The sequence below is a fragment of the Chiloscyllium plagiosum genome, unplaced genomic scaffold (genome assembly GCF_037043375.1).
Source record: "Chiloscyllium plagiosum isolate Xiang-an unplaced genomic scaffold, Cpla_swu_hap1 HiC_scaffold_10, whole genome shotgun sequence".
NCBI classification, from domain to species: Eukaryota; Metazoa; Chordata; class Chondrichthyes; order Orectolobiformes; family Hemiscylliidae; genus Chiloscyllium; species Chiloscyllium plagiosum.
The window spans coordinates 100,491,435-100,504,854 of NW_028270148.1; the positions used below are offsets into that span (position 1 = coordinate 100,491,435).

A 13,420-nucleotide genomic window follows, 5' to 3' on the forward strand; every position below is an offset into this window, starting at 1 on the left:
TTTTTCAATAGCGTTGTTATTCCAATTCCAATAAAAGTATGTTTTATCTTAAATCTGCAGTTTAACCAATTGAACCGCAACTGGAACACAACACCTTATATTTACCTTTAAAATAAAAAAAGATTAGGGTCTAGACTATCTCCTGAATACTTTGAAGGGGTTGGTCTGGTCTCTAACACTGTGCAGAATATGGATCTGTATATGCCACATCATATACAGCGACATGGTGGCTCAGTGGTTAGCACTGCTGCCTCACAGCACCAGGGTCCCAGGTTTGATTCCAGCCTCGGGTGACTGTGTAGAGTTTGCACATTCTCCCCGTGTCTGCGTGGGTTTGCTCCAGGTGCTCCGGTTTCTTCCCACAGTCCGACGATGTGCAGGTTAGGTGAATTGGCCATGCCAAATTGCCCGTAGTGTTCAGGGATGTGCAGGCTAGGTGCATTACTCAGGGATAAATGTAGAGGAATAGGGAAGGGGTGGGTTACTCTTCAGAGGGTCGGTGTGGATTTGTTGGACCAAATGGCCCGTTTCCACAGTGGAGGGATTCTATTATCTTCTAAAACATAAAGTCACCTCAGCAGATCATACAGCTGCTCTCTCACAGCAGAGAGAAAGAGAGGACGGATGGTGGTTTCACCCGAGGGTCACTGCACCTTAGATGAGGGGAGAGGTTGAGAGGGAGAGTCCTTCATGGTAACCTCAGCTGGTGTGGGAATTGAACCCACGCTGTTGGCATCCCTTTACATTGCCAACTGAGCTAGCCGAGCCCCCTTTGCTACATTACAATGGTTCAAAAATACTACATTGGCTTTAGGACCAAGGTGGTGAAAAGATGTGATAAAAATGCAATTATACGAGCCTGACTCTTCCTTTCAAAGTTATCTCAAAGTAAAAAAAAAATTAAAACACATCTGAAAGCTCATCTTCCTAAATAAAAAGAAAATTGCCATCAGCAAACAAACGCAGAGCGCTATGTTCCGAGATTGTTTGAAGGCATCTGTCAAAGAGAGTACTAAATTAACCAAGGAGGTTTCAGTGAGGAGGAGGCCTGTTCTGCTAATGGTAACTGCTGACAAACCTTGTACACTAGAGGAAGAGATGCTGAAGGAAGCTAGGCCAGTAATAGCACTCAGCAGTGAAACAATTGTGCATTTCAACATCTCAAACAGCAATTAAAATAAACAACACTCAGTCAGCGCTGGAAATATTCGAAAAATAGCAGCAAGTTTGATCAAAGAGGTAAATTTTGAGGCGGAGAGGTTTCTAGAGGGCATTTCAGAGGGTGGGGTGTGGGTGGTGAAAAACTGATGTTAAATTTCAGGACATGTGTAAATTTCCACTTGAAAGACAATGACACATGCGAGATTCCACTTAATGAACAGCAGGAAATGAGTATTTGTGTATTGATGATTTGCCACAGATGGAACACATGAAACAGCAAACAGACACAACCAGGCTGGAAAAACGAGTTTTGTGATGTTGAGATCACTGACCGGTGATCCTCTGTAGACCGACTGGCAGCGTGACAAAAAGAATTAAAGAGAATGTGTGTTTGGTTAGTCAAATGCTTTGCTCTGTCTGCATGCAACGCAACCGTTAGCTGTACCATCCCAACTGTTTACAAAGGTCTATGTCTTCGGTGTTAATTTCACAAGTGAATCTGTGAGCTCTCGTGAGCTCCTCTCAACTTGCAACAAGACCCTTTTACTTTGCAACATCTTTCGTGTACAGCTTCCTACCAGCAATGTCAGTTCATGAATACTTAACAGTTTCGTATGATATTCCTTCTTCCATGATTCAAGCTCAGACCCTTAACCTGTTTGCTTCAAATGCATTAACCTTCAGGAAGCCAACAGCAGCACAGAAAGGGGAAGTCAGTCAGCCTGTCAGCCTTGCTCTGTAATTCAATTAAATCCAGGTGGATCTGTACTCCAACTCCATTTGCCAATGCTCTACCTTACCTAACAAATATCCATCGAGCTCACTCCAGAAAGCTCCATCTGACCATCAACTACAACAACCATCTGGTGGACAGCATTCCAGACTTCCACAATTTGGATCAATATGTGGTCACTCCTGAACAGTTTAGTTCTAATTTCAAGATGGTCATCCCTTGTCCTGAAGTCCCGCACCAGAGGATATACTTCCTCTGGGTCTGCTCTTTCGATTCGACTTTTAACATTTTAAACATCTCAATCTACCTTCTTGAAAGAAAAACAGAAATTGTTGGAAAAGCTCAGCAGATCTGGCAGCACCTGTGGAGGGAAATCAGCATTAATGCTTCAGCTCTGGTGACTCTTCCTCAGAACTGGGTTGGGGCGAGATTTGGAAACTGGTGAAGTCGATGTTGATGGCGTGTGGTTGGAGGGTTCCAAGGTGTTCTCTCCCCAGTTGTCAGGTGGCTTGGATTTGTCAGTGGAGGAGGTCCAGGACTTGTGTAGTGGAGGAGGTCCAGGACGATCGTATTCCCAGCGTCCCTCCCCCAAATCCCCTCCCCCCTACCTTTTATCTCAGCCCACCTGGCACACCAGCCTCATTCCTGAAGAAGGGCTTATACCCGAAACGTCGACTCTCCTGCTCCTCGGATGCTGCCTGGCCTGCTGTGTTTTTCCAGCATCACATTTTTCAACTCTGGTCTCCAGCATCTGCAGTCCTCACTTTCTACAAGCTATGTTTACATAACCGCTTCAGAATTTAACTGTTTAAGCCCATTATATCATTCAGGCTGGAATGATAAAACATTGTGATTTTAGTTATAAAATGGTGGGTATCCAGGCCTACACTTCAACCATTATTTTGAATTTAATCTGTGTTGGACAAGTTTCCTGGCTCTCTCAGCAGGAGTTTTTTTTTTATTCATTCACATGATGAGGGCAGCTCTAGCGAGGCCAGCATTTATTGCCCACCCCTAATTGTCCAGAGGGCAGTTAAAAGTCAACCACATTGCTGTAGGTCTAGTGTCACATGTAGGCCAGACCAGGTAAAGATGGCAGATTTCCTTCCCTGAGGGACATTACTGATCCAGGTGAGCTTTTTCAACAATTGACAATGGATTCGTGGTCATCCCTAGACTTTTAACTCCAGATATTTATTGAATTCAAATCCGACCATCTGCCTTGGCAAGATTCGAACATGGGTCCCCAAAACACTAACTGGAGCGTTTCAGGGAACACCTCGGGGACACATGCACCAAACAACCCCACCGTCCTGTGGCCGAACCATTTCAATTCCCCCAAGGACACACAAGTCCTGGACCTCCTCCACTGACAAATCCAAGCCACCTGACAACTGGGGAGGGAACACCTTGCAACCCTCCAACCACACGCCATCAACATCGACTTCACCAGTTTCCAAATCTCGCCCCAACCCAGCTCATCCCAGGTCCAACCCTCCAACTCGGCACCGCCCTCTTGAACTATCCTACCTGTCCATCTTCCTTCCCACCAATCCACCTCACCCTCCTCTCTGACCTATCGCTATTAACCCCCAACTGCATCCACCAATGGCCTTCACAAATAGCTTTTCCCTGAGCCCCAACACCATCCCCATTTACCTCTCAGTCCCCCTTCCCCCTCAATATTCCTGATGAAGGGTTTATGTCCAAAACATCGACTGTCCTGCTCCTCGGATGCTGCCTGATCGGCTGTGCTTTTCCAGCACCACACTTTTCGTCTCTGGATTAACAGTCCAGAGATAATACCATGAGGAGATAAATGCCATTTCACTTACCTGATGGATCCAATTTACTCTGAGCGAATCCCCTAGCCCCACAGCAGCAATTTTATGTATTATTTTCACCATCCACATTGCTTTATTTGTCATCTCATGCTAAATGTCATCGTAATAAGTTATGACTTGCAGGAGCCGGTGTTGGACTGGGGTGGACAAAGTTAAAAATCACACAACACCAGGTTATAGGTCAGATTACTTTCCAGTGTGGAAACAGGCCCTTCGGCCCAACAAGTCCACACCGACCCCCTGAACAGCAACCCACCCAGACCCATTCCCCTATGTTTACCCCTTCACCTAACACTACAGGCAATTTAGCGTGGCCAATTCACCTAACCTGCACACTTTTGGATTGTGGAAGGAAACCTGAGCACCTGGAGGATACCCACACAGACACAGGGAGAATGTACAAACTCCACACAGGCAGTTGCCTGAGGCGGGAATTGAAGCCGGGTCTCTGGCGTTGTGAGGCAGTGGTGCTAACCACTGAGCCACCATGCATCCATAGTCCAACAGGACTCTATTTAGAAGCTTTCAAATAAACCTGATGGATTCTACCTGGTGTTGTGTGATTTTTAACATCGTAATAAGTAATTATTTCACCTTTATTTCTGAAAAGAGCTTTCGCATTCCTTTGTTATTTCCTCCCAATCTTTCTCTGTTATCTTTTTTTGCACATTTTATTCTATGGAGTCAGCACCAAAAACGTTACCAAGGCAACTGCCTTCAAGGTGATACAATGCGCAGCAGCATGAAGCAGTAAATCTACAGCAGTGCAAAGTCATTCGATTCCCCACCAGATACTCCTGGTGTGGGAAGCTGGGGGGGGAATAGAAAAATGGGGCACCAGGGATTTCAACCCCATCCTGCCCCCAAGCAAGAATTCCAACAAGGTGAAGGAGAAAGGGTTGGAGTGGGACACACAGTGAGTTCCTTTTGGGGACTCGGTCGCAGAGACTGACATTAGGAAACCAGCATTTTCACTGAAGATGAGTGCAGGTCAGAAACAAAACTGAACCTTTGACCCAATTTGGCAACATTGGCATAACCCTGTCAAACGGTTATTACAAGCAGAATGGTGCCAGAGATGGTAAACATCCAGTTGGAGGATGAACCTTCAGATAATGGGACTACATCCACTGGAGGGGAGAACAGCAAGTGTTTTTTTAAATAGGTACATTTTTAAAATAACGTTCAGTTTAATGGGGAAAGGTTATTTCCTCTGGGGTATTGATAATGTCACTGGACTAGTAGTCCAGAGATTCAGGCTAGTGCTGGTGGGATTTAAATTCAATTAATAAACCTTCAATACAAAGCTAGTCTCACTAATGGTGACCATGACAACCATTAGCAATTGGTACATAAGTTCATTTAGTTCACTCATGTCCTTTAGGGAAAGTAATCTGCTGTATTTACCTTGTCCTCAAATGTGGTTGACATGCTTTCCTCCTACCCTCCTACATAAGCCACCCAGTTTGAGGGCCAAAAAGGGATGGGTAGCAGATAAATCATAGCAGAATCCCTACAGTGTGGAAGCAGGCCCTTCAGCCCATACCAACCCTCTGAAGAGCACCCGCCCCCATTCCCATTATTCTGCATTTCCCATGGCTAATCCACCTACCCTGAACAGATTTGGACTGTGGGAGGAAACTAGAGCACCCAGAGGAATCCCTCGCAGAATGTGCGAACTCCACACAGACAGTTGCCCAAGGGTGGAATCAAACCCAGGCTCCTGTGAGGCAGCAGTGCTAACCACTGAGCCACCGTGTCACCTGAAATGCTGGATCAGCAGTGCCACACACGGCACCTGTAAGACACAAGGATAAAGAAAGCACAGTCCTGTTCTCATTCAATGGCCTCAGCCGTGGTTCATGCTGTTAAAAAAAACCCGAAAGAATTGTGGATGCTAAAAATCAGAAACAAAAACAGTAATTGCTGGAAAAGCATCTGTGAAGAGAAATCAGAGCTAATGTTCCAGGTCCAGTGATCCTTCTTCAGAACCCGAAACGTTAACCCTGATTTCTCTCCACAGATATTGCCAGACCTGCCGAATTTCTCCTGCAATTTCTGTTTTTGATAGTGCTACAGCGCTGGCCTGATTTGTCACCCCCTCAGTTGTTGAGGCTTACTCCTGCACCAACAATGAACCAGCAGCAAAAGTTCTTGGGGGGGGGGGTCGAAACTTTGAGTGGCATGATGGGTAAGTGGTTAGCATTGGTGCCTCATAGCGCCAGGGACCCAGGCTCAATTCCAGTGTCAGGTGACTGTCTGTGTGGAGTTTGCACATTCTCCCCAAGTCTGTGTGGGTTTACTCCGGGTGCTCCTGTTTTCTCCCACAGTCCAAAGATGGGCAGATTAAGTGGATTGGCCATGTTAAACCGCCCATAGCGTCCAGGGATGTGCAGGCTAGGTGGGTTAGCCAAGGAAAATGCAGGGCTATAGAGGTAAGGTGGGTCTGGGTGGGATGCTCTTTGGAGGGTCAGTGTGGACTCAATGGGCCAAATGGTCTACTCTCAGACTTAGGGATTCTATGATTCTGGTCCATGTTGCAAATCCGAGTAGATATTTAAACCCACACAGATGAGGTACATCCATCAGGGAGAAGTCCGTGTCCTGAAGGATCACTCCTTGTCTAAGAGATTCAGGTAAACAGTCCCTGAATATTTGACACACCGATAAATATAGTTATTGCCACCAAAGTCATACCCAATCCCATAAGCTCTGGTTTGAGTCACACTTCCAGTTTCGATAAGCACTTGCTTAGCCCCAACCGGATGTATTTGTGATCACTGAAAAGCTGTCCCGAAGTGAAGGATTTCAGACAGAAATGTGACACTGCAGAAGCAGGAAGAGCTGATATTCACACTTACCCGTCTGCCCTCTAGAAATGTCAAAGCTGTTCCAATGTTGCTCACCCAGTGGATGCGTTTTGACTTACGCCCCTGTTCACAAGGCTGCAAAACCAGAACACAGATTATTCACAAGTACATTTCCCACCAAAACTATTACATTCAATACCCAACTGGCAAGGCATAATGTAACGAGCTTGATAAATCACTTTGGAGCCTTTGACCTTTATCCTCAACTTTGCAAACTCCAGGGCGCTGAAGAAAATAGTGGCTTTCATCAGTTATCCTTCATCCTCTAATGTGCAGCTGACTCTTCCAATGACAGTCAATGGCATTGCCATCATTGAAACCCCCACTATCAATGTCTTAGGTGCTGACCATTGACCAGACAATAGGTGGGACAAACTATAAAATACTACATCAGAAGAGTACATCAATCTGGATATGCTGTGTTGAGTAACTCATCGGCTGACTCCCCTTACTGTCGTTAAAGTGGCACCAGGAGTGTAACGGAGTAATCTTTATTTGCCTGGATGGGAACAGCGCCAACAACACTCAAGCAGCTCGATCCGGTCCAGGATAAAGCAACTTGGCTAAAAGCCCAAATATCCATTTCCTGATCTATTCCCTCCAGCATCAACACTCCTTTGCTGCAGCGTGTATACCATCTGTGAGGTATATTATAGCAATTTGACAAGGCTTGGCTTTAGCACTTCCAACCCTCAAACTGTAGAAAGACCAGGACAGTAGGTGCACAGAAACACCTCTGCCCTTAATTTCCCCTCCACATCCCACACACCTCACTTTGGAAATACACTGCCTTCACGAGTGCATCTTTGGAGCAGTCGGACAGGCAGAGCTGTATGAGACTCGAACATCAGACCAAAGTGGGCACACTGTCACTGTGAATCCAAGGAGGAACTGGGTTCATGACTCAGCATTGGGCCTGTCATGCCCACTCTCTATGGCTGTTCTCAGAAGCAAAAAGATACATTGACAGACAGGGTGGCACAGTGGTTAGCACTGCTGCCTCACAGCGCCAAGGGCCCATGTTCGATTCCACCTTTGGGTGACTGTGTGGAGCTTGCACATTCACACCATGTCTGGGTGGATTTCTTCCCACAGTCCAAAGATGTGCAGGATAGGGCATGCTAAATTGCCCATGGTGTCCAAGGATAGATAGATTAACCATGGGAAATGCGGGGTTTCAAGGATTGGGTGGGAAGCTCTTCAGAGGGGCAGTGTGGATGTAATGGGCCGAATGGTCTGCTTCCACACTGTAGGGATTCTATGATTCTAAGTATGAAAGGCTGAAGCATTCTCTCATCATCTTCCTCCTGAATAGAGTCCAACCTTACAAGAACCAGCTAGTGCCTGGTATTTCAGCTCAATGGCATTGAGTTGAGCTGTGGTAGGCAGCATCTGATGGCTATTTATCTATGGGTGCACTGTGATCAAGCTTTATTATATCTTAATGTTAACATCCTCACATGCAATTCTGGTGATGCTTCCTGGAAGCTGAGCAAGAATGGGAATGTCAGCACAATTCTAAGAAGCACTCAGATACCGAGGGGAGCAAGGGCACGTATCTCTGTGATGGTGACGAGAGGAATTCAGTAGGCTTTTCAAATATAAGTGTTCAGGATCCGTTGAGTTTACAAAATAGGCATCATCCATAAAGCCAAAGAAATTGTGCTAAAGCTTTGCCTATCACTGCCCATCATGAGTTGGAGTACTGTGCCCACATTCTAGGGAAGACGTCAAAGCCTTGGAAAGAGATTTATTAAAGTGGAGGAAGTGATGACGGGCTTACAGTTCCACGGAGGGACTGAAAAAACTAGAGCTTTTCTCCTCAGACGGAGAAGGTTAAGGGGAGACTTCACGGAGTTGTTCCGAGGGTTTTGACAAGGAAACAGGAAGAGACAGTTCCCACTGGCAGGTGGGCCAGGATTCAAAGGACAGAGGACAGGATTTTAGGACAGAGATGAGGAGAAACTTCTTCACCCAGAGAGTGGTGGCTGTGTGGAATGCTCTGCCCCAGAGGGCAGCGGAGGCCCAGTCTCTGGATTCATTTGAGAAAGAGTTGGATAGAGCTCTCAAAGATAGTGGAATCAAGGGTTATGGAGATAAGGCAGGAAGAGGATACTGATTAGGAATGATCAGCCATGATCATATTGAATGGCGGTGCAGGCTCGAAGGGCTGAATGGCCTATTCCTGCACCTATTGTCTATTGTCTATTGTCTATTGTCAAAGGACAAGGGGTGAAGATAATTGACAAATGGGTCAGAGGAGAGTTGAAGGTGGCACAGAGCGTATTAGGATCTGGAATGTACTGTGTGTGTGAAGGGATAGTGGTGGCACATATTTAGCAGCAACTTCGGAAGCAGAATATTTGAAAAGGAAACATGTACTGAAGGAACCAGGGTAGTACGGTCGAGTGAGTTGGCTCTCTTAAAGAGCAGGTGCGGACATGAAGGAATGAACAGCCTCCTTGCACTGTATGATTTTAGGTATTCCCTCTTCAACCCAGAGAATGCACTGACAGTATTTGTACCACAATCCTGCTTGGATCAGATTGGAATTGTAACTCATTGTCCAGCTGCTCACTGACCAGTTGGCAGGACAGATGGTGGCACTGCACTGGTTTCAAGCTGATAAACTCACCAGATTCTGTCCCGAGAGAACTTCCAAGAGGGCAAGTAGCATTACACCATCCTTGATATCTTCGAACAGATCATTGACTATAATTGGGGGATTGCGCTGAAACAGAAGAGAGAGAGAGAGACACTTAGTACTGGGTCTTAACCAGGGTAGGTTAGATAGGCAGAGGGGTCAGGGGACTGGAGTATCAACTTGATCAACAGTAGCTCAGTGGTTAGCACTACTACCTCACAGCAGTAGAAATCTGGGTTTGATTCCACCCTCATGCAAATGTCTGCATGGAGTTTGCACATTCTCCCTGTGTCTGTGTGGGCTTCCTCCCACGTTCCAAAGTCGTGCAGGTGAGGGTGGATTGGCCATGCTGAATTGCCCACAGTCTACAGGCTAGCCGTGGGCAATACAGGGATGGGGTGGGTCTGGGTGGAATGCTCTTCAGAGGGTTAGGGTGGGCCAAATGGCCTGCGTTTGCACTGAAGGGTTTCAATCTTTTTCTTTAAAAAGCTTGGTTGCTCGTTGAAGATGGAAGGGCTGAGTAACTTGTATTCAGATGCCTCAGCTATTAGTGGGAAGGTGAGGGAGGTCTGACCTCAGATCTCAGGGTGTTGCTCTCATTGCAAGGAGATGGTTCCATTCTGCAACTCGAGAGCAGAACTCAACTCTACCCCTTCCCTCATTAAAGCACAAATGTTTGGGGTTGTACAGTGGCTCAGCGGCAAGCACTGCTTCCTCACAGCACCAGGGACCCAGGTTCAATTCCAGCCTCGGGCGACTGTCTGTGTGGAGTTTGCACGTTCTCCCCGTGTCTGTGTGGATTTCCTCTGGGTGCTCCAGCTGCCTCCCACAAATCAAAGTTGCATTGGTTAGGTGAACTGGCCATGGGAAATTACCCATAGTGTCCAGGGATGTTTAGGTTAGTTGCATAAGTCAGGGGTAAATATAGGTTAGGGGAATGGGTCTAGGTGGGATACTCTTTGAAGGGTCAGTGTGGACTTGTTAGGCACACTGTAGGGATTCTATGATTCATTTGGATTACAATGGGCATCCAATGGGTAACAAGATGGGCCCAACTCCATGCAATAGAGAAGCCTGATGAGCTGAGATGAGGCACTGCTGTTTCTCCTGACCCACAAGCAGTGCTGCAATGTTTCTCCCCCTTCTCACCTCACAATCAGGCTTTCTGAGGCCTGGGAAAGCCTGATGGCCAATGGTATCGAATCATGGATAGCCTACAAGAGCAGATGGAGGCCATTCGACCCATCGAGTCTGCACCACCCCTCCCAAGAGCATCTTACCCTGACCCAGCTCCTCCCCACCCCACCCTATCCCTGCAACCCCGTATTTATCAGGAAAATGTTTCTCTACAAAGTCGGTGAGCTCAGTGGCATTAAAACAGCATTAAAAACCAGCAGCATTACAGTAGTTAAACTGGCAACTCAGCTCCTGGAAGCAGTTTGGCTGGCCATCCCTTTGTCCAGCATCCAGTTAAACCCAAAATGGTTCCAGAACATCCCTTTAAATATGCAAATACAAAAACTCAGAGTCTGACCCTTCCCAGAAGCATTGACTCAGAGCTGCAGCAAAGGTAAGAGAGCACAGTCTGAGCAATAAATGCCCAGAGTGAACAACAAAGCCAATAATTGTTAATAAACTCACTTCTGGACACTTTGTACTGTCTTTGTCAAGTACATGGCAAAGAGGTAGTATTCTGATAGGAGATTATACGCACAGTTATCACTCAAACGGGGAATGAGCATGTCCTGAAGATTGTACCAACTGTGAGTCAGTCAATCACCCAACATTTTCTTTTTGTGAAACAACAGACTCCAGCTACTTTCAGAGTACCTACTATAAATACCTTCCAGGGAAGTGCTCAAAGAAATTGAATCGAGCAGTGACCCACCCCCAGTTGTCCAGACAGCTAGAAAGGTCAAGCAGTTAATGGCAAGAACATGTCGTATCACATTCACCTACTGAGCTGTCAATCAACAGCAGAACACAGGTCACTCTGCCCCCTCCAGGTCTGTTGTGACATTCAGTTACATCATTGCTTCGTGTTGTTTGATGGTTTTTGCCCATTAAGTGTAATAGATCCAGTACATCCAAAAATGCAGCACTCCCTCCGTATTAGGCTACAGTCTCATCTCTCCTCATATCGTTCTGAGTTCAAGTCCCACTCCAACATGTGAGCATAAAAACCATGGCTCTGTCTGCCTGTTCCCAGCTTGCTACTAAAGACGCTACTACTCTGAATAAAAGCTTTTTTTTTAATCCCATGAGTCTACACCAATATTAATCCCTCAATTAACAACACAAAAATACAAATCATGGGAAAATTAACAAACAGTGAAATTCACAACTAATCTTGGAGGAACTGTTGGGTGAAATTCACAGCACAGAATCAGATAAGTTAATTGTTGTTTTAAATTGTTGCTGTTGTTTTAAGTGTGTCCAACAGAAAGGCTGCAATAGTGAGTAGAGTTGGTTCTTTCTTGATTATCTAGAGGGCATAGGTTTAGGGTGAGAGGGGAAGGATATTAAAGAGACCTAAGGGGCAACCTTTTCACACATAGGGTGGTACGTGTATGGAATGAGCTGCCAGAGGAAGTGGTGGAGGCTGGTACAATTGCAACATTTAAGAGGCATTTGGATGGGTATATGAATAGGAAGGGTTTGGAGGGATATGGGCCGGGTGCTGGCAGGTGGGACTAGATTGGGTTGGAATATCTGATCAGCAAGGACGGGTTGGACACAAGGGTCTGTTTCCATGCTGTACATCTCTGTGACTCTATAACATCTGGCTATAACGTTCTGTGCATGTTTCCTATTTAACACCAGCGAATTTCCAAAGAAATAAATTGGCTGGAAAGCTCCTTGAGATACCCAATGGGAATGAAAAGCCTGATACAAATGCAAGTCTTTCTCGCTTTTTCCCTTTGCAAGTATCATGTGTGGGATTCGATCCTGCAACCTTTTGACGCAAAGTACTATCTGCTGCGGGGAGTAAGAATGGTTCTGCACTGGTCCAAGGATCAACAAGAGGTAGACACTTTTCTACAGACACCGTGCTTTAAAGGGTAAACTCTGGGCAATCTTTTACAGGAGGAGAAAGTGAAGTCTGCAGATGCTGGAGATCAGAGCTGAAAATGTGTTGCTGGAAAAGCGCAGCAGGTCAGGCAGCGTCCAGGGAACAGGAGTCTGAGCAACATGGATGATGGCAAGACATGTGGCAATGTCAGCCAAGCAGCCCAGCAAGGCCTGCCAAGATCATCTTGGGTTACCCGAGGCGGCACAGCGAGATTTTCACCTCGTTCATCTTCTGTTTCCCATCGTACAACGTCGAGAAGACCCGAGGCGGGAAGTGGGAACGGGAGCCTGGCGAATCCCACTCACGACTGCTCCAAACGTTGGGCACCAGGCACCAAACCCTCAGGGCATGGTCCATGGGTACCATACCCATGTCCCTTACGTCCACTGGCATTGGTGGAGCTGGCTGAAAGAGCTAAATGCCCTGCTCTCACTCCCAGTGTCTACTTCTCTAGTGACAGGAGCCTTCAAAGTGCACCTTGGAGGGAAACAGGAACTATCACTGTACTGTCGCAACAAGGACACTGTGCTCTCAGGGACACACGTCCAGCTCACAGACTGGACCAGGACACAGCCTCAGGCTCTTCAGTTTCTCTCTCTGAGCCCACCTGGATGCTGACAGAAGCCCTGCCTTGCCTTTTTGGGCTCTGCACCCCTCAACCAGAGATACCTGGTCCATATGCCTTCTGTCTTGCCTCATAGTTTAGCACGGACACGACACCCGGAAACTTCTCACAGCGATCAGCATGATGCGGTCAACGCAAAAGGTGGCAGCCTTCGATTGGTGGGGGATCTAGGCACATTTAAGTTAAGGGCAAATTCCGATGCCCATCCAGGGGCTTGAACATGGTCAGTGGGCCACTCGACGAGGGTCAGAGTCAGGACGTTCTCCACACAATGGTTGAGGGGCCTTATATCGGCTCAGCCCATTCCCTATGACTCTTTCTGCCCTCTTGGGAGGCTGTCTCCCTCCTGGAATGCGAAAGATGGGCAGGTGTTAAGGGAGGCGAAAATGGGTGGCACAGACATGATTGCAGACAGCGCAGAGGGCACGCAGGGTTAGTGCTGTCGGGAGCTGGAGTGGACCTCAGCAAAT

The 13,420-nt window shown here is 46.8% G+C and overlaps 1 protein-coding gene across 15 annotated transcripts in view; it reads right to left on the minus strand.

Moving 5' to 3' along the window:
- The window catches only part of syne1b (spectrin repeat containing, nuclear envelope 1b), a 629,476-nt gene that overhangs the window by 516,539 nt on the left and 99,517 nt on the right, over positions 1–13,420 (minus strand). For 13 of the 15 annotated variants that reach the window (XM_087991586.1, XM_087991592.1, XM_087991591.1 and 10 more), the window contains exons 3-5: positions 9,244–9,339; positions 6,600–6,683; positions 1,494–1,514 (exon numbers count right to left, since the gene is read on the minus strand). In XM_087991586.1, the coding sequence (XP_087847712.1) occupies positions 1,494–1,514; positions 6,600–6,683; positions 9,244–9,339 (201 nt within the window). The remainder of the gene's footprint in view (positions 1–1,493; positions 1,515–6,599; positions 6,684–9,243; positions 9,340–13,420) is intronic. The other 2 variants (XM_087991587.1, XM_087991597.1) reach the window with 1 other exon arrangement.